Source organism: Phacochoerus africanus, chromosome 2, assembly GCF_016906955.1.
Source record: "Phacochoerus africanus isolate WHEZ1 chromosome 2, ROS_Pafr_v1, whole genome shotgun sequence".
NCBI classification, from domain to species: Eukaryota; Metazoa; Chordata; class Mammalia; order Artiodactyla; family Suidae; genus Phacochoerus; species Phacochoerus africanus.
The window spans coordinates 132,634,434-132,653,782 of NC_062545.1; the positions used below are offsets into that span (position 1 = coordinate 132,634,434).

The 19,349-nt window shown below is 42.0% G+C and overlaps 1 protein-coding gene and 3 non-coding genes across 4 annotated transcripts in view; 3 read left to right on the forward strand and 1 right to left on the reverse strand.

Moving 5' to 3' along the window:
* KNL1 (kinetochore scaffold 1) overlaps nt 1–9,919 on the reverse strand; it is a 74,467-nt gene extending 64,548 nt beyond the window's left edge. Inside the window, 4 exon segments of the mRNA XM_047766701.1 lie at nt 624–683; nt 3,673–3,712; nt 4,736–4,788; nt 9,697–9,919. Of these exon segments, the coding sequence (XP_047622657.1) occupies nt 624–683; nt 3,673–3,712; nt 4,736–4,770 (135 nt within the window). The 5' untranslated portion in view covers nt 4,771–4,788; nt 9,697–9,919.
* A 233-nt stretch (nt 9,920–10,152) lies between these two features.
* On the forward strand, nt 10,153–10,234 carry TRNAS-GCU (transfer RNA serine (anticodon GCU)). Its single transcript has one exon. It is a non-coding gene; the product is annotated as a tRNA-Ser (tRNA).
* Nucleotides 10,235–14,633: 4,399 nt separating this feature from the next.
* LOC125121774 (small nucleolar RNA SNORA26) lies at nt 14,634–14,755 on the forward strand. The gene has a single exon (XR_007133637.1). It is a non-coding gene; the product is annotated as a small nucleolar RNA SNORA26 (small nucleolar RNA).
* Nucleotides 14,756–15,414: 659 nt separating this feature from the next.
* Nucleotides 15,415–15,550, forward strand: LOC125121776 (small nucleolar RNA SNORA26). Its single transcript, XR_007133639.1, has one exon. It is a non-coding gene; the product is annotated as a small nucleolar RNA SNORA26 (small nucleolar RNA).
* The last annotated feature ends 3,799 nt before the right edge of the window (nt 15,551–19,349 follow it).

Here is a 19,349-nt window from a genome sequence, read left to right on the forward strand (position 1 = left end):
ATGAAGATGGAGAAATCTCAACAAATACTGCAGAAATAAAAAAAAAACCATAGGAGAGTACTATGAACAATTATATGCCAACAAACTTGATAACCTAGAAGAAATGGACAACCTTCTAGATACTTACAGCCTGCCAAAACTGAATCAAGAAGAAATAGATCAACTGAACAGACTGATCACTAGAAATGAAATTGAATATGTCATGAAAACACTCCCTACAGAAGTTCCCGTTATGGCTCAGTGATTAACAAATCCGACTAAATCTAGTCACTTGCGATGGAACATGATGGAGGATAATGTGAAAAAAAGAATGCATGTGCATATACATACACACACACACACACACACACACACACACACATATATATATATATATGAATGACTGGGTCACTTTGCTATACAGCAGAAGTTGAAAAAACAATGTAAATAAACCGTAATAGAAAAAATTAAAAACTAATTAAAAAAAAAAAAAGGATCCTGCCTTGTCGCAGGATTTGATCCCTAGTCTGGGAACACCATGTGCTGCTGGATGGCCAAAAAAAAAGAGTAAAAATAAATTAAATCAATCAATCAATCAATCACTGAAAACAGTCATCTATAAGGCACTTGTACTTGAGACTTACCTGAATAGTTTCATTCCCACTTCTGAGGTCCTGAAGAGGGCTCCTTGGGGGTTTCAAAATCTAGAAGTAAGAAAATTATTCAAGAAAACCTGCCATATCTATTAATAATCACCTCATTTCAAGTTATACCATGAGTAGAAAGGTAGAGATGCTACAATTCATGTAAAAACCTCTAAAACTCGTCATATTCATATTGCTCAGTGCTACACTTTGTGGCTAGTTTAAATATTCCCTTCTTCTTTCCCACATTCCCCAATTACTTTGCCTACTCTCATTCTATGTAGTTGGGGTAAACCTCTACCCCAACTGTAGGGTTCAACAGTTAGCCCTGGCCAAGAAAAATCTGCACATGATATTCTGTGCTCAACAGTGACTGGTTTAGTAATGAGGACTTGACCCATATCAAGATAATTGAGCCAACACAATGCAGTCCTGAGTATTATGGGTTTTTCTTTTATCTTGAGGAAATACACACTATTTTTCACATAGAACTTAAAAGTTGGGCGAGCTAGATATACTGTAGTAATCACAGGCAGAAAGCCTAGAGTTCCTGTTATGGTGCAGTAGAAATGAACCTGACTAGAACCCATGAGGATGAGGGTTTAATCCCTGGCCTCACTCAGCGGGTTGGGGATCTGATGTTGTTGTGACCTGTGGTGTAGGTTGCAGATGTGGCTTGGATCCTGTGTTGCTGTGGCTGTAGTATAGGCTAGCAACTACAGCTCTGATTTAACTGCTAGCCTGGGAACTTCCATATGCTGTGGATGCAGCCCTAAGAAGCAAAAAAAAAAAAAAAAAAAAAAGATGGGAGAAAGCCTGTCAGATAATAGAGATTACCCAGAGAAAGTGATCAGAGTATAAAAAATAAAAGGAGTTCCTGTCATGGTGCAGCAGAAATGAATCAGACAAGGAACCACAAGGTTGCGGGTTCGATTCCTGGCCTTGCTCAGTGGGTTAAGGATCCGGCGTTGCCGTGAGCTGTGGTGTAGGCTGCAGATGTGACTTGGATCTGGCATTGCTGTGGCTCTGGCCAGCGGCTACAGCTCCGATTAGACCCCTAGCCTGGGAACCTCCATATGCCTCGGGTGTGGCCCTAAAAGGACGAAAGGACAAACAAACAAGCAAAAAATCCCTGGCCTTGCTCAGTGTGTTAAAGATCCAGTGTTGCCGTGAGCTATGGTTGCAGACTCGGCTCGGATCTGGTGTTGCTGTGGTGTAGGCCAACAGCTACAGCTCTGATTAGACCCCTAGCCTGGGAACCTCCATATGCCGCAGGTGCAGCCCTAAAAGCCAAAAAAAATCAAAGGAAATCCCAGTATTGGTGATCATGTCCAGCACTTTCACTGTAAGTTATCTCTGTGACAGACATCTTCAGGGCAAACATTTTCACTGCATAACTAATTGCCCTATAGCAATTTTGCAATAAAAGAGGATATAAATAAAAGGATATAATGAGGAGTTTCCATGTGGCTCAGTGGGTTGGGGATCCCATGTTGTGATCACTGCAGTGGTTGGGGTTGCTGCTGTGGCACAGGTTTGATCTGTGGCCCAGGAACTTCCATATGCCACAGGTTTAGCCATAAAAAGAAAAAAAATTTGTTTAAATAAAAAAGAAAAATTTGGAGTTCCCATCGTGGCTCAGTGGTTAACGAATCTGACTAGCATCCATGAGGATGCAGGTTCAATCCCTGGCCTTGCTCAGTGGGTTAAGGATCCAGTGTTGCCATGAGCTGTGGTGTAGGTCGAAGACACAGCTTGGATCTGGCATTGTTGTGGCTGTTGTGCAGGCCGGCGGCTACAGTTTCAATTCAAACCCTAGCCTGGAACCCTCTATATGCTGCGGATGTGGCCCTAAAAATCAAAAATAAATAAATAAATAAATAAGAAAAATTTTAAAAAGAGAAAGGAAAGAATGTGTGATTCATGGCAATACTACACAAATAATTTATTTTATTTTGTGGGTTGTATTTAAGCACTTGTCTCTGTCTTTTGCTCACAGTATTTTATAAGTTTTTAATTTATTGATTCATTCATTTTCTTCATTTGGCATCACACTTTTTCTTTTTCACTAAAACTTCTCCCTTCATTAAGACAGGTTATCACTTTCCAAATACTAGGATGCATATTTGTAACTAAGCTTTGTATTGCATTGTGAAAGCCTTCAACAATGCAGTTTGTTCTTGGCATACTGTTATATGTCTGTTGAGAGAGATTCCAAAATTCTATGGGAAATGTGGGTTCAACTCTGCTTTGGAGACCCTTGGCCTCTCTCAGATTCACGTAATATAAAAATGAAAATATTGCATCAATGAAGAAATGAAACCAAACTGTCAATTAGTTACTTAACCTTAATGGCAAAATTGCACTATTGCCAATTAATTATGTGGCAAAAAAGCTTTGTGGCAAAGATGCTTACTAAGAACAATAGTTAGAACCATTGGTGCTATTGTTGGAACACCTGGTCAGTTATGTTGTGCCTAACAACATCCCTATCTTTGGATTTTTTTTCTAATTTCTAACAATAAATTTTGTGCTTAAATCAGTTTGAATTATATTATTTTGTATCCTGCTACAGCTTTGTACACAAGTTCAAATATACATATATTATATTTATATATATATTTGTGCCACAGCAAGAACTCCAATGTTTGAGTCTTTATCCAGAGAGCAAGAGAAGCCAGTGGGGTTGGGATGGTGATACCACAGTCAGAATTACTGGGGTATAGGAGTTCTCGTGGTGGCTCAGTGGTTAACGAACCTAAGAACCCCAAGGTTGCAGGTTCGATCCCTGGTCTCGCTCAGCAAGTTAAGGATCCAGCATTGCCATGAGCTATGGTGTAGGTCACAGATGAGGCTCAGATCCTGCATTGCTGTGGCTGTGGCGTAGGCCAGCAGCTATAGCTCTGATTAGACCCCTAGCCTGGGAACCTCCATATGCCATGGGTGCCGCCCTAAAAAGCAAAAAAAACATATGCATATATATTACTGGGATATATACTCATCATTAGATAAAAAGTAACAATTATTAGTTTAAATAAGTATTTCTTACTGAGGAATGTCGTCTTCTAACAGGTCTTTCTACAGTGTCACTGAAAGAGGAAAAAAAATTTACATATACATCAGTAAAAGACTGAATTTCTAAAACTCATCATTACAACATCCCTTACACGCTTTTAAACTGGTCATCACTTTCACTTAATAAAATGTGAAAAGTTTACAGCCTTAAACTCAGTATTTAGAAAGTCAATGTTTTAAAATACATATGGTATACCACTAGTACAATACTATTTACCTATTGATAAAAGTAAAATTATAAGATAAATAGACCATAAATCAAGAGACTATAAGCTCTAGTTTGACAACTGTGTGATTTTTAGACTGGGTTTGAATATTCAAATGGCAAAGAAGGGCCAAACAGATAATTTAGCAGGTGCAAGAAAAATAAGTGATGTTCATACTATAAAGGTCTGACCATCATGCTATGTTACTCCACTCAGGTTAACTGCTGCCAAGAAATAACATGAGCCCAGTAAAACTGCAGGCTGAACAGCCACCAGTTTGTAATGCCAACTTTAGGCAAATCATTTAATTTCCTTGGCCCTCAATTTTCTCATCCTTAAATTGAAGAGATGGGAGGTGGTCTCTAAAGTCCCTCTCAGATTTGACTCTAGATGAGTTTATATAAAGATATGGCAAGGAGTGCTGTTACTTTGTAATATTTACTTCTTTTCCCTGGAACAGAATGGGAAAAGGTTTCAGAAGTTATCAACATGTCTTACTAATTGAGAAGGTATCTTGGATATAGAGTTTAAGGAGTTCCCGTCGTGGCACAGTGATTAACGAATCCGACCAGAAACCATGAGGTTGCAGGTTCGATCCCTGGCCTTGCTCAGTGGGTTGAGGATCTGGCGTTGCCATGAGCTGTGGTGTAGGTTGCAGACGCGGCTGGGATCCCGAGTTGCTGTGGCTCTGGCATAGGCCGGTGGCTACAGCTCTGATTCGACCCCTAGCCTGGAAACTTCCATATGCTGCAGGAGCAGCCCAAGAAATGGCAAAAAGACAAAAAAAAAAAAAAAGAATTTAATATTTTTAGCTGCATATCATGCACTTACTTTTCTTCATTAGCCTCTGAAGACATCCCATCCATTTCTGAAGAAAAATTTTTCTGTAACAAATAAACAGTATGAGAAAAGGTGAAAAAAAAAAAGAAAGAGAAATGATAAACTATGAAGAGATTAAGAGCAGAGTTGTGATTTCAGGATTACGTTCTATGGGAAGGCCAAAAAAAGGAAGGAAGGAAAAACTTCACTATGGGGCTATGAAATGAGAAATTTTGAGGAGTTTAAAGCACTCTGTTACGGGGTTCCCATTTATGGCTCAGCAGTTAACGAACCTGACTAGTATCCATGAGGACATGGATTTGATCCCTGGCCTCGCTCAGTGATGGCTGGGATCCTGAGTTGCTGTGGCTCTGATTCAACCCCCAGCCTGGGAACTTCCATATCCTGTGGGTGCAGTCCTAAAAAGACAAAAAAACAAACAAACAAAAAAAACCTACTCTGGGAGTTCCCGTCGTGGTGCGGTGGTTAACGAATCCGACTAGGAACCATGAGGTTGAGGGTTCGGTCCCTGCCCTTGCTCAGTGGGTTAACGATCCGGCATTGCGGTGAGCTGTGGTGTAGGTTGCAGACGCGGCTCGGATCCCGCGTTGCTGTGGCTCTGGTGTAGGCCAGGGGCTACAGCTCCGATTCGACCCCTAGCCTGGGAACCTCCATATGCCTCGGGAGCAGCCCAAAGAAATAGCAAAAAACAAACCAAAAAAAGAAAAAAACAAAAAAAACCTACTCTGTTATAATTACCACTCCTGGAAAAATTCTTATATTCAAGATGAAATCAGTGACTATTTCCAATTGTGAGGATATGGATTTCAGTGGTTCAAATCAAAATTTGCCCAACTTTATAAGAGTTATGGATTATATAATAATTCAATCTCAAAATATAATCAATCAAGCATCAAAATAATAGATTTGCATAAAACGCAAATTTATGAAAATTTAACATTACTCAGCAAAAAAAATTTTAAGACATAAAGATAACATTTTAAATAGCAGAGTTGATTATACTTACAATCCCAAGGCATATGGAAGTTTGAGGGTAGGGGTGGAAAAGGAGCTACAGCTGGCTGCCTACACCACAGCCATAGCAATGTGGGATCCGCGTTGTTGCTGTTAGGTCTGCATTGTTTTAAGTCCGAGTTGTTGCTGTAAGTCTGCAACCTATACCACAGCTCACGGCAACACCGGATCCTTAACCCACTGAGCGAGGCCAGAGATCGAACCCGCATCCTCATGGATCCTAGCTGAATTCATTTCTGCTGCCCCACAACAGCAACTCCTCCAAAACTTCATTTGTAAAATGCTGTTATAGTTGAACTTTTGATCACTGCCACATTATCTGATTATTGACTGGTTCCAAAACTGTGCACCCGGCGCACAGGGAGGGGAGCTATAGCAAATTCACAAAGGTGTTCCGGGATATTTTAATTTTTGAGATTAACAACAATTCTCAATATCTATCCAGCACTACTAGCTCAAAACAGTACTCATTCATATTACATTAGTTTTCATAACATACTATTGCAAAGCTAGATTTTTGGCAGTTGCTGTAATATAGAGCAAGTACATTTTACCAGTGAGGTACAGGAAATGAGGGTGGCAGTATCCAATCTGATTCTAAGATTTAGAAGCTGTTCAACAGACACACATAACCAATAATAAATAATTGAATAAAATAAAATACTATCTTTCCCTTAAATTTATGTGTAGTTTCAAATGGCTACCAAATGATTAGGATTGCCTAATAAAAAATTTTTTTTTGGCTATCCCGGTGGCATATGGAAGTTTCCAGGCTAGGGATTGAACCTGTGTCACAGCAGCAACCCAAGCTACTGCAGTGACAATGCTGGATCCTTAATCTGCTGCATCACAATGAAATAAGAGTTTTAGCTAAAGAACAACCCCCCTTGGCTAAAGAGGCAGCTGCCTTTCCAGCTATGCTCCTCACTATACCACCCTTCTTGTAACAATGTAACAACTGTGTGCCCTATGTCCAAGCCAGCAGCACTGTTAATCATGTACCCAGCATTGCTTATCAGTTCCGCTTCTATAACCTTGCTTGCTCAGTTTCTTAGGGAGGAACACTGTCTGCTTGGGGATGGGGGGAGGTCTGGGATGCTTACATGGGAAAATGAAGACCTTGTAGTGTATAAAAGTTAATGAGAACAAAGACCTGGTGCTCAGACTCTGGAGGTGACTCCTCTGAGCCCGCACCAGTGCTGAATAAACCTTGCTTTTCCATATCTCTGAGTGCTGTTTGTCTCCTTCCACTGCCACGGTTTTTGCGGTTTCCACAACAACAAGAGAACTTCAATAACAACTTTTAAAATTGTGTGGACTAGAGTTCCCATTGTGGCTCAGCAATTCCAAACCCGACTAGTACACATGAGGATTCCGGTTTGATCCCTGGCCTCCCTCAGTGGGTTAAGAATCCAGTGTTTCTGTGAACTGTGGTGTAGGTCAAAGACATGGCTCAGATCCCACGTTGCTGTGGCTGTGCTGTAGGCAGGCAGCTGCAGCTCTGATTCAGTCCCTCGCCTGGGAACTTGGGTGTGAAACTTAGCCTGCGGAACTTATGCCGCAGGTGTGGTCCTAAAAAGCAAAAAAAGCAAAAAAAATAAAATAAAATAAAAGTAAAAAATTTAAAAAATATAAAATTGTCTGGACTTAATCACTTAATAGATGCAACTGTTAAGTATTTCTTTTGGCCTAAGGGCACCGCGAGCCAAGAAAGTTTGGGAACTGTTAGTCTAAATAATCCAGAGGCCCACAAGCTGTAGCTGCTAGGTCAAATGTGCCCTTAACAGCAGCGTTTTACATTTTACATGGGTTGTAGACAACAAAATGAAAAGCAAAGAAAGAAGAAATGTGATGAGATCATGCAGACTATGGAGCCTGCAAAGCCTGAAATATTTACTAACTGGCTATCTGTCCACTCCTTCATTTACACTACCACTATCTAGAGGCAATATGCTTCAGTGTCCAGTGATAGAGGCTCTAGACTTGTGGTGTTCAAAACAGTAAAACAGTAGCTATTACCTATTTAAATTTAAATTAATTAAAAAGAAATAAAATTTAAAATACAGTTCTTCAGTCACAATAGCCACATTTCAGTTGCTCAACAGTAACATGTGACTAATGTATAGTGCTGGACAGTACAGAAATAAAATATTACCATTAACATTGAAAGTTTTATTGGATAGCACTGTCCTACTATCAATTATCTAGAGTATCTTCTACTATCTCTTACTTAGCATTAAACACATCAACACTACCACTCCAAACATTTTTACTCAGTTTACATCTACTTGTCATCTCATAAACATTTCCAGCCATTCAGAGTCAAGGAAAATCATATTGCTTTGAACCCAACCTTTAATTAGCAAAATCTTACAATGCATTAACTCCCCATCTCTATAAATCATTCTTCAAGTACCACCTCAAATGCCACTGTCTCAAGAAACCTCCTTTAGTCTCCAATGCCAAAAAGCATCAAATAAGCTCCCCTATTCTGTGCTCCTATAATCCTTTAGAATATCCTACAATCCTTTACATAGTCTTGTCTTATAATTATTTGTGCATATTAATTCTTTGCTTTCTGAACTGTAAACTCTAGATGAGGGACTGAATCATCTGCTCCTGGCCCCAGTACAAGACAACAAGGAACCCAACGCATATCTGAGGAATTCGATTGCTCCAATTCAACTGAAAACTTCAATCTTAATAACTAAAGAAAGCTCTGCTTGGAGTTCCTATCGTTGCTCAGCCGTTAACGAATTCAACTAGGAACCAAGAAGTTGGCTGGTTCGATCCCTGGCCTTGCTCAGTGGGTTAAGGATCCTGCGTTGCCATGAACTGTGGTGTAGGTTGCAGACGCGGCTTGGATCCCACGTTGCTGTGGCTCTGGTGTAGGCCGGTGGCTGCAGCTCCGATTCGACCCCTAGCCTGGGAACCTCCATGTGCTGCGGGAGCGGCCCAAGAAATGGCAAAAAGACCAAAAATTAAAAAAATAAAGTAAGTTCTGCTTTGGTCTTCTCTGTCCCATTTCAATAAACCTCTTTTAAATTCCAATTGGCGGCGACAGCAGATGTAAAATGGATATACACAGAATGGATAAAGTCCTAGAGTGTAGCACAGGGAACTATATTGAGTAGCCTGTAATAAACTATTATGGAAAAGAATATTAAAAAGAATGTATATATTATATATATGTGTGTGTATATATATATATATCTGAATCACTGTAAGTAGAAATTACACAACTTTGTAAATCAACTATACCTCAATTTCTAAAAAATGCAAATAAATCATTTATGTAAAAAAATTCCAATCCGCAATATATTTTTGCAGAACCTTTTTCTTCACTTCTAGTATTGAGATAAACAGCAAGAAAAGGTTCTTTAATTCTGGCCTAAAAGATATTTGTGGCGAACTAACACTGGCTTTATTAGTTAATGTTGTTCCATCCGAAGGAAACCCAAAATTTGCTTAGAGCTGCTGTCACTCGGCTCAGACACTATAAATAAACTACAAGCGGGGAGTTTAAATTCACCTACTGCTGTCACTTCATTTACAGCCAAGAAAAGACTGAGTACAAAATGCCAACAGCCGTGAGTTCCCTCGGGAAGAGAACTCAAGGGCGAAGAAGGGTCCCGAAGCCCTGACAGAAGATGGCGGGGCGGGGCAAGGCGCCGCGGACTAGCGACCTCAGGCGGCCCGAGGGGCCCAGGTGTAGATGGTGACTGCTAGGGAGGAAGGAGGAGGGAGGCGGCAAGACGTGCAGGCCGAGGTCAGAAAAGAAAGAGCCCAGCACCCGGGCAGAAGCTTGTCTACTCAGCCGCGCGCGTTCCGAGGCAGCCTGGTTGTAGCAGCGTCCCCTACCTCCCACCCGGGGGCCTTCCGACCGCACGTACAAAATCTAAGGTAACCCCTCCCCAGAAGTCCAGGACGAAACTTACCCGCTGCGGCCCAAGTGCTTGACAAAAATCCCAGACTTGTTTGGGGTCAGCACACTTCCCTAGAAGCTACTCACCGCCGCCTCAGGACATCACCTCACAACGCCCAGCAGCCTCAGCGCAGCATTCAAATCTAACCGCCTAGCTGAAGCGCATGCGCAAAGCCGCTCAACGCTTCGGCTCCGCCCCCTAGGCTCCAGAGCTTTTCTAAGACTCCTTTAATGAAACTTCCTTTCAAACCAATTTTATTTCTTTCAGGGTTATCTCATTTTCTATCGAATCTTCCTTTGTCCTTCCCTACTGCAAATCCCGCACAATATGGGAGCGGCCATCTGTTTATTTCTTGCTGTAAAAAATTATCGGATCTTTGCTTCCGTACAAAATGGTGGCTTCCATTATATTGCGTCACGTCCCCCTCGTGTTACTCCCTATAGCTACCGGGAAGAGATAGGCTTCTGAGACGAGGTGGCCGAGTGGTTAAGGCGATGGACTGCTAATCCATTGTGCTCTGCACGCGTGGGTTCGAATCCCATCCTCGTCGGAGACAACTTTTGCGCCTTTGAGCTATAAACTCAAATTTGCCTACAGAATGGAAACAGTTGAATATTCATTTCTGGTAGAATAAACTAGTCAACTTAGTACCTCCGGTTGGACTCTTTGAAAGACGGGTTTTGGAGCACTCTGACATCATAGACAAAGAAAATGGAGAGAAAGAGACTCTGGGAATTAGAGTTTAATTAAAAATGGATTTAATTTAATTTCTCATTTTCTTTTTTTTTTTTTTAATTCTGTTCTCTCCATCCTGAACAGCATTCTCCAGCCCCGCCAACTCAATGACACCTTAGGATGCAGCCTGGGCATTACCTACTGAGGAACCCTTCCGGGCTTGGTGCCCCCATTTTTCCTCCCCAAATTTTCTTAACAGTCATTTTCTGCAGTGTCTCACCTCCCTGACATACTAACAGCTACTAGAGGTGAGGGCATGTCTCTTTTCTCCGCATCTCTACAACATAGCAAAAACTCTGCCACAAAACAGCATTTTAAAACATTTGCTGAGTAAATATATGTTTTTTAAGGGAACAAGGAATTAGTCTGATTTTAAAAATAATAACCATGATGCTAAAAATATGTCTGGAAGAGGCTAACAAGGTAGTTAGTCCCTCTTCAGTAAATGCATTTCAGAGGCACCTTCTGAAAGCATGACAACTTTGCTTGACAGCCATCCTAGTGAAACATGTAGTCTATGACTAACTAAGCAGGAGATTGTGTTTGAGGAGATGGGGGTGATCTGGATCCCCATGAAGCAGTGAGACAGAAAGGGGCACAGGGAGAGAGCAGAAACAGAATAACCTGGGAATGACCTTACCACCTCCTAGGAAGGGAGACATTTATCCAGAGGATTTTCATTTCTTGTTAATGAAGTACGCGACAGTGCATAAAATTCTGCAATTATTCCTATTCTTGTATGTTCAATGGTCTGCTCCATATTAATTAACTCAGCCTCTGAATGAGGGACTTTGATTACTGTGGACTCTTACCCCAAGGTTTCCAATATCTGTCCTTACTATGAAATATCAGGTTTCACTTCCAAAGCTAGCAAGGGGCACTGTTCAGGATTTTCTTTCAGCCCCCAGCAGGCTGCAGGTACTTAAGAAAAGTATACAACATTAAAAAGATGTTGACAACACGTGGAGACTTGGTAGTATCCAGGAGCCAGAGGCTGAAGACACAACTGCCTTTCCAGAGGAGAAAGTTTTAATTTCTCTCTTGGATTTAAGCAGGGAGGGAAAAACAGGAAGTACAAAAAGAACAGAGATTCTTCTCTTGAAAAGTCGCCAGGCATCATATTTAAAAACCTTCATTTATCCAGTACCACAATGAATTTCAGCACTTGAACTCACCATAACATTGTGATCATGATAGACATTTTTATTACCCCATTTTACAGATGAGGTCACTGAAAGATAAACTTACCCAAGATTATAAATCTTCTGAAATTGCAGAAAAGGCATTGTAACCCAAGTGTGTCAAACTCTGGTGGCTCTCAACCACTGTCCTTTACTGTGCTGGAAATTAGGAAGTAGCACTCATCTATCCCTTGCAGTAATGGTTTACACATTCTCTCTCCACTGTATGGTACCCCAGAACCTGGCACCTGGCAAGTGTCTTCACCAAAGTTTGCAGTCCTGAAGGTGGAAGGCAGCTGCCACTGCTCGCAGGCTCCAGTGGCTCCTCCCTCATCAATCCAAATCTCTTAGGAACGTTGATACCTCCCTGGGCTGAGGGCTGAGGGCTGAGGGCTGAGGGCTGAGGGCTGAGGGCTGAGGGCTGGGGGCATCTCAGCACCTGCCTTCAGCCTTGCTCTCCAATCCATTTGCCACCCTGCTGCTAGGAAGGGTTTCTACTTGGATTCTACACATTCCCAAGGGGTCCATGGAAAAAATTCAATTATTTTGGTGGGGAAAAAAATTGCAGGTTTATTTTCATTGAAATCACTTCCTTCAATACAGGTAAGCAACAAACTACAGTAGTATTAACCTTACCTGTGATTTTGTCACCAATAGAAAAAGCAGATGTTGGAGTTCCCAACGTGGCACAGTGGTTAACGAATCTGACTAGGAACCACGTGGTTGTGGGTTCGATCCCTGGCCTTGCTCAGTGGGCTGATGATCCAGCGTTGCCGTGAGCTGTGGTGTAGGTTGCAGACCCGGCTCGGATCTGGTGTTGCTGTGCCTGTGGCATAGGCTGGCGGCTACAGCTCCAATTAGACCCCTAGCCTGGGAACCTCCATATGCCACAGGAGTAGCCCTAGAAAAGCCAAAAAAAAAAAAAGGAAATAACAGATATTATTATATCAGATCACAGTTATTGCTTAATGCTCATTGCTACTACTTCAAAATAATGGTAGTTATTAGATATGCCATCAGATCTTATAATGCTATTCATTCATAAGGAAGTAATTGCATTATATTATTGTATCATAGATTTTTAAACTATTTTGATAGCTGTATTCCAACTTCGTTGACTTTATATCCAACAATTTTATGCATTTAGAAACAATATTCTGGAGTTCCTATTGTGGCGCAGCAGAAACGAATCTGACTAGTATACTTGAGGATGTGGGTTTGACCCTGACCTCACTCAGTGGGTCAGGGATCTAGTGTGGCTGTGAGCTATGGTTGTAGACACAGCTCGGATCTTGCGTTGCTGTGGCTGTGGTGTAGGCCAGCGGCTGAAGCTAGGATTCTCCCCTAGCCTGGGAACTTCCATATGCCACAGGTGTGACCCTAAAAGCAAAAAACATAAAAATATATATATATTCTAAGAAGGGGCTCATAGGCTTCACCAGACTGCCAAAGGTCTATGCCACAAAAAAATTAAGAGCCCCTGAGGACTTTTCTAATGTGCCTTCAAGACATTGACCTTAACCTTAACTCTCCCCCCGCCCCCCAACCAGGCCTTTCTCCAAGACCTTTGCAGATGCTTTACCACTTCCTCTCCCTGGATCATGCTTCTGCTGCCCCCCCGCCCCAACCCCTTCCCATCAACTCCTGCCTGGCTGGCGCCTGCTTCTCTCTCTCTCTCTCTTTTTTTTTTTTTTGTCTTTTTGCCTCTTCTAGGGCCACTCCCACAGCATATGGAGGTTCCCAGGCTAGGGGTCTAATCTGAGCTGTAGCCGCCGGCCTTCAACACAGGATCCAAACCACGTCTGTGACCCATACCACAGCTCATGGCAACGCTGGATCCTTAACCCCCTGAGCAAGGCCAGGGATCGAACCCTCAACCTCTTGGTTCCTAGTTGGATTCGTCAGCCACCAAGCCATGACGGGAACTCCCTGCTTCTCTTTCTGATCTCAGCTTAAATGTTATCTCCATCAAGATTACCAGGAGCTCCCGTTGTGGTGCAGTGGTTAACGAATCCGACTAGGAACCATGAGGTTGTGGGTTCGGTCCCTGGCCTTGCTCAGTGGGTTAACGCTCCGGCATTGCCGTGAGCTGCGGTGTAGGTTGCAGACGCGGCTTGGATCCCATGTTGCTGTGGCTCTGGCATAGGCCAGTGGCTACAGCTCCTATTCAACCCCTAGCCTGGGAACCTCCATGTGCTGTGGGAGCCACCCTAGAAGAGACAGAAAAAAAAAAAAGATTCTCCTCGCCCTGCAACCTGCAGCTCCTTAGGTTTCTCTCTCCTAGTCCAATGCTCTCGTATTTCTGGGCCTTTGTACCCCTCATAGATGCTCCTGTAGCTTCCTGTGTTTCCCCAGCCCATTGGCAGAGTGTACTTAAATTGCCCAATGGTACTGCAGCCTCTCTAAAGGCTGGTAAGACTGCATCATTTTTCTGAGTTTTGTCTGCTTTTCACAGTGATGACTTCCTGGAAAATTGATAAGGTGTATCAATATGTCTAGTCTCTATAAATAAAAAGTGTGTGGGGGGATTTCACATCATAGCTCAGTGGGAACGAATCTGACTTGTATCCATGAGGATACAGATTCAATCCCTGGCCTTGCTCAGTGGGTTAAGGATCTGGCGTTACTGTGAACTGTGGTGTAAGTCGCAGAAATGGCTCGGATCTGGCATTGCTGTGGTGTAGGCTGGCAGCTGCAGCTATGATTTGACCCCTAGCCTGGGCACTTCCATATGCCATAGGTGTGGCCCTAAAAAAAGACTAAAAAAAAAAAGCGAGTGGGTTATTTTCTCAAAGGAAAATCTTCAGCTATAGAGCTATAGAAGTTCTGAAAATATAAAGCACTGGAAGTGTCTAGAGGGAAAAAAAAGAAAAGAAATTGTGCGTAGAAGCTCAATTTTCTAGTCCTCAGTTTACATGTTTTTTCATGTATAGTTCATTTGCGGTTACTTTCACATGAAATTAGAACAAGTCCTGGCTCTGACAGTTTCCATTTTTGCATTTCTATGATCTTTGATGTATAAGAACTGTGTTTATTACCTCTTCCTAAGAGAATCAAAAGGATTAAGGCTAACACAGAGGGTGAAGTGAAGTCTCCATAAAACCCAGAGAAGAGATTGTAAAACTCATCTTTGGATCCTGTCTGGAGTCACAGCTGGGGAAAATAAGAAAGAAAGAAAGGAAAAAAAGGATTAACAACATGCCAGATTATTTAAAAGCCCCCAGGGATGGGGTGGGGGGACGACACTTGCATTAGTAGTGGAAAAAGGAATTTATAAGAAAGGAAGGCAGTAAAAGAGTTAGAGGCGCCATCTACTGGAGAAGCTGCAACTGACGACTTGGACAAGATGATTCTGTGGGAATGGCTGCTACATTTGGAAAGATCCCCATTACTCTCCCAAACTTGTCAACAAATTACAGCTCAAAGAGGTAGTTCTCCGTTAATATCAGGGTTCTTCACAAGTCCTATCCTGAACTACTGCAGACCCTTTGAAGACCACAAAAGAAAGAACCATTGCACAGCCAAATGCATTACCAAGATATTCCAGCTCTTTTACTACTTCAGTGCCAGGGAATGGGTCTTCATTCTCCAAGTCCAGCTTCAAGAAGACCCATTCTCTCTGGAGAATGGGGTGTTCTTGGAACTGTCCAGTGTTTGTTGATGATGCTCTGCCTCCTGGGCAAGGTCCTATGTGTCAGCAGCCCTCATGGACAAAGCTGACACATAAGGAAGAAGTAAAATCCAGTGAAGTGTGTGTGTGTGTGTGTGTGTGTGCGCGCGCGCGCGCCCCCAGTTTCTTAAACCCATACCTAGAGTTTTTTTTTAAACCCAGACCTAGGGGTGCAAGACTTGCAAAGTTTGGTTTTGACAATGAAGTGAATTCAGTCTGTACCTGAAAACCCAGAGAAGAGATTGTAAAACTCATCTTTGGGTCCTGTCTTGTCACAGCTGGGGAAATGTCCCACTCACCATCTCTGGAAACAGTCATGACAAGACCTGGAGAGGTTCAAAAATGAATACGGGCATTTGAGTCTGCAGCACCAACCCAAGTCATTCCCTGAGCTTCATGCTATTACATGAAAACATCCACCTTGCTATAATAACTTCTAGGAATGCTTACTGAGCTGAAAATAAAACAATAGTGGAGTTCCCGTCGTGGCGCAGTGGTTAAGGGATCCGACTAGGAACCATGAGGTTGTGGGTTCGGTCCCTGCCCTTGCTCAGTGGGTTAACGATCCGGCGTTGCAGTGAGCTCTGGTGTAGGTTGCAGAGGCGGCTCGGATCCTGCGTTGCTGTGGCTCTGGCGTAGGCCGGTGGCTACAGCTCCGATTCAACCCCTAGCCTGGGAACCTCCATATACTGCGGGAGCGGCCCAAGAAATAGCAACAACAACAACAACAAAAAGACAAAAAAAACCAATAGTTTCATACTGAAGATCAATAAAGGAAAAATTGAAAACTAGTTTATAGTAAACTTGCTTAGGAAAGACCAACTTAATGAATGCCAATAGACTAAGGGAAAGGGGGAATAACACTTGCTATATCCCATGCTTTCTCTCTTCTGCAAAGATTGTTCTGGATAGTTAAAAAGCAACAATCAGTTACATTTTTCCCTCTCATCACAGTGAGGATGAGCAATGCCCCAGATTTCAAATTTCAAAATTTTTATTTGAAATCTCCAGAATGAAGTAAAACTAGGTCAAACCCAATTTCAGTGGGGGTAAAATCAATGGATGAAGGCAAGACCTGAGGACATGACTGATGAGTCCATGGTGTTAAAAACAGAAGCAATAACTCCTTTTCTGATTGTGGCACTGTGAAGGAATAAGTTTTTCATATTTCTCTTTGGACTGAATAAAAGGTCATTGACTGAGTACTTTTTTCCCCTCTTTCTCACAGTTCCTCTTTCTTGAATATTTCTATCTGAATCTTTTGATTTTGATTTGTATTTATCAATTCTAGATCAAATTCCTTCAGTAAATGCTTAGAAATGTTACAATGGATAAATGAAGGCAGTGCTTGTTCTGAACTATGACAACATACTGAGTGATAAAAATAGACCATGAATGATTCCAAGGCATCTAAATGATCAACTTCCCATTGATTGCTAATATAGCCATAGATTTAAAATTCTGACTTAAAAAAACCTTTTTTTTTTCTTTTTTGTCTTTTAGGGCCGCACCCATGACATATGGAGGTTCCCAGGCTAGGGGTCGAGTTGGACATGTAGCCGGTGGCCTACGCCACAGCCACACCAGATCCAAGCTGGATCTGAGAACTACACCACAGCTCATGGCAATGCCAGAGCCTTAACCCACTGAGCAAGGCCAGGGATTGAAGCTGCGTCCTCATGGATACTAGTCGGATTCATTTCCTCTGAGCCGTGATGGGAACTACTTAAATTCTTAGATGATACATAAACTTGACATCTGAAAAAAGTTTTTTTTTTTTCTTTTAGCTTTTAGAAAATTAAAATAGCTCCTTGACAGTAGTTTCTGGGTACTCCCTAAAAGGATTACTTCAAATCAACTGTCCTTTCAATGACTATCGGTTATCATTTTTTGGTATAACCTAGCAAGGAACAGAGGCAACCTTTATTTTAGCCCATAATACAGGACTTAATTTTTTAATTTCTTTTGGCTTAAACAACAGAAATTATCTCACAGCTCTGAAGACTAGAAGTATGAGATCAAGGTGTCAGTGGGATTGGTTCCACCTACGGGCCATAAAAGTGAATCTGTTCCACGTCTCTTTTCTAGGTTATGGTGTTTTGCTGGCAATCTTTGACATTCCTTTGCTTGTAAAATTCTTTTTTTTTTTGGCTGTGCCCACAACATGCAGTGCAGGGATTCAAACCCAAGCCACACCCACTATAAGTGCCAAATCTTTAACTTGCTAGACTACCAGGTAAATCCTAAAATTCTTAATCTTTATAATTTTGCCTCAATTCTGATTCTGGACAATTTAGCATTTAGGATGAAATATAAAACTATTCTTTTAAAAATTTTAACCTAACTTAACGCCGACATTTCAAATGTTGGAAGGTTTATAAGAAAAAAGAACCAGGGAGTTCCTGTCGTGGCGCAGTGGTTAATGAATCCGACTAGGAACCATGAGGTTGCGGGTTCGGTCTCTGGCCTTGCTCAGTGGGGTAACGATCCGGCGTTGCCGTGAGCTGTGGTGTAGGTTGCAGACGCGGCTCGGATCCCGCGTTACTGTGGCTCTGGCGTAGGCCAGTGGCTACAGCTCCGATTCAACCCCTAGCCTGGGAACCTCCATATGCTGCGGCAGCGGCCCAAGAAATAGCAAAAAGACAAAAAAGAAAAAAGAACCAGAAAAATTTTATCACTTGTTTACCTACTGAAGTATTTTCAAGAATTTTGTGCCTAGGAGTTCCTGTCATGTAGCAGCGGAAATGAATCCCACCAGAAACCATGAGGTTGCAGGTTCGATCCCCAGCCTCGCTCAGTGGGTTAAGGATCCGGTGTTGCAGTGAGCCGTGGTGTAGGTTGCAGCTCAGATCTGGCATTGCTATAGCTCTGGTATAGGCCGGCAACTACAGCTCTGATTAGACCCCTAGCCTGGGAACCTCCATATGCTTCGGGTGTGGCCCTAAAAAAAGGACAAAAAGACAAGAATTTTGTGTCTAGATGCCATATTAAACAAGTGCACAAGGCTCTCTGTGTCTAAAAGCATGTCAAAAATCTGGAATACCAGAACCATAAACTGCTTTTAGATCCCTCAGCTCTTTTAAAGCTATGATAAAGCAGCACTATTTGAATCTACTAAGGCATATTAAAGTGGTGAGTCACTTTTGCAAATTATTGTATATTGTTTCTCATTACTGTCTCCAAAATCCTAGACAAAGGATGCTCTCTTTCCATCCCTGATGAAAATGACTCATGGTCTAGGGACTAGCTAGGTTCCCACCAGCTACATGGAGGTAAAGTAGATTTGGGAGTTGTGCAGTGGGTGAAGAGAGTCACTATTTCAGATATAACTAAAGGTTAAAAGAAGAGAGAGAGAGCTCTTTGAACACTTATTTAAAAATTTTTATCTTGGAGTTCCCATGTTGGCTCAGTGGTAACAAACCTGACTAGTATCCATGAGGATGCGGGCTCCATCCCTGGCCTTGCTCAGTGGGGTTAAGGATCGTGTTGCTGTGAACTGTGGAGTAGGTCGCAGACGTGGCTCAGATCCCAAGTTGCGGTACAGGCCGGCAGCTGTAACTACAATTGGACCCCTAGCCTGGGAACTTCCATATGCCATGGGAATGGCCCTAAAAAGACAAAAATAAGTAAATAATTAAAAAATTTTTTATCTTGAAAGATATTACACATACAATGATATAATACATACATGTAATATATTGTGTATGTATAGTTTAAAAGAATAAAACCAATACAATGTATATCCAAGCCAGGTTAAGAAACAGAATTATTACCAGCAACTTTGAAGCTTCCTATGTGTCCCTCTGCTGGCATCCTCTTGCCAAAGAGAAGACTACTTCACTAAATTTTTTTTTTTATGACTGCACCCACAGCATATGGAAGTTCCTACTCCTTTAACCCACTGCACTGGAGATAGACCCTGCACCTCCACAGCAACCCAGCAGTCAGATTCTTAACCCACTGTGCCATGGTGGGAACTCCCTAAATTGTGTGTTAACCATCTTTTTACTTTCCTTATATGTATATATATACATAAATGTTTTGCCTGTTTTTGAATTTTATATAAATGGAATCATTTT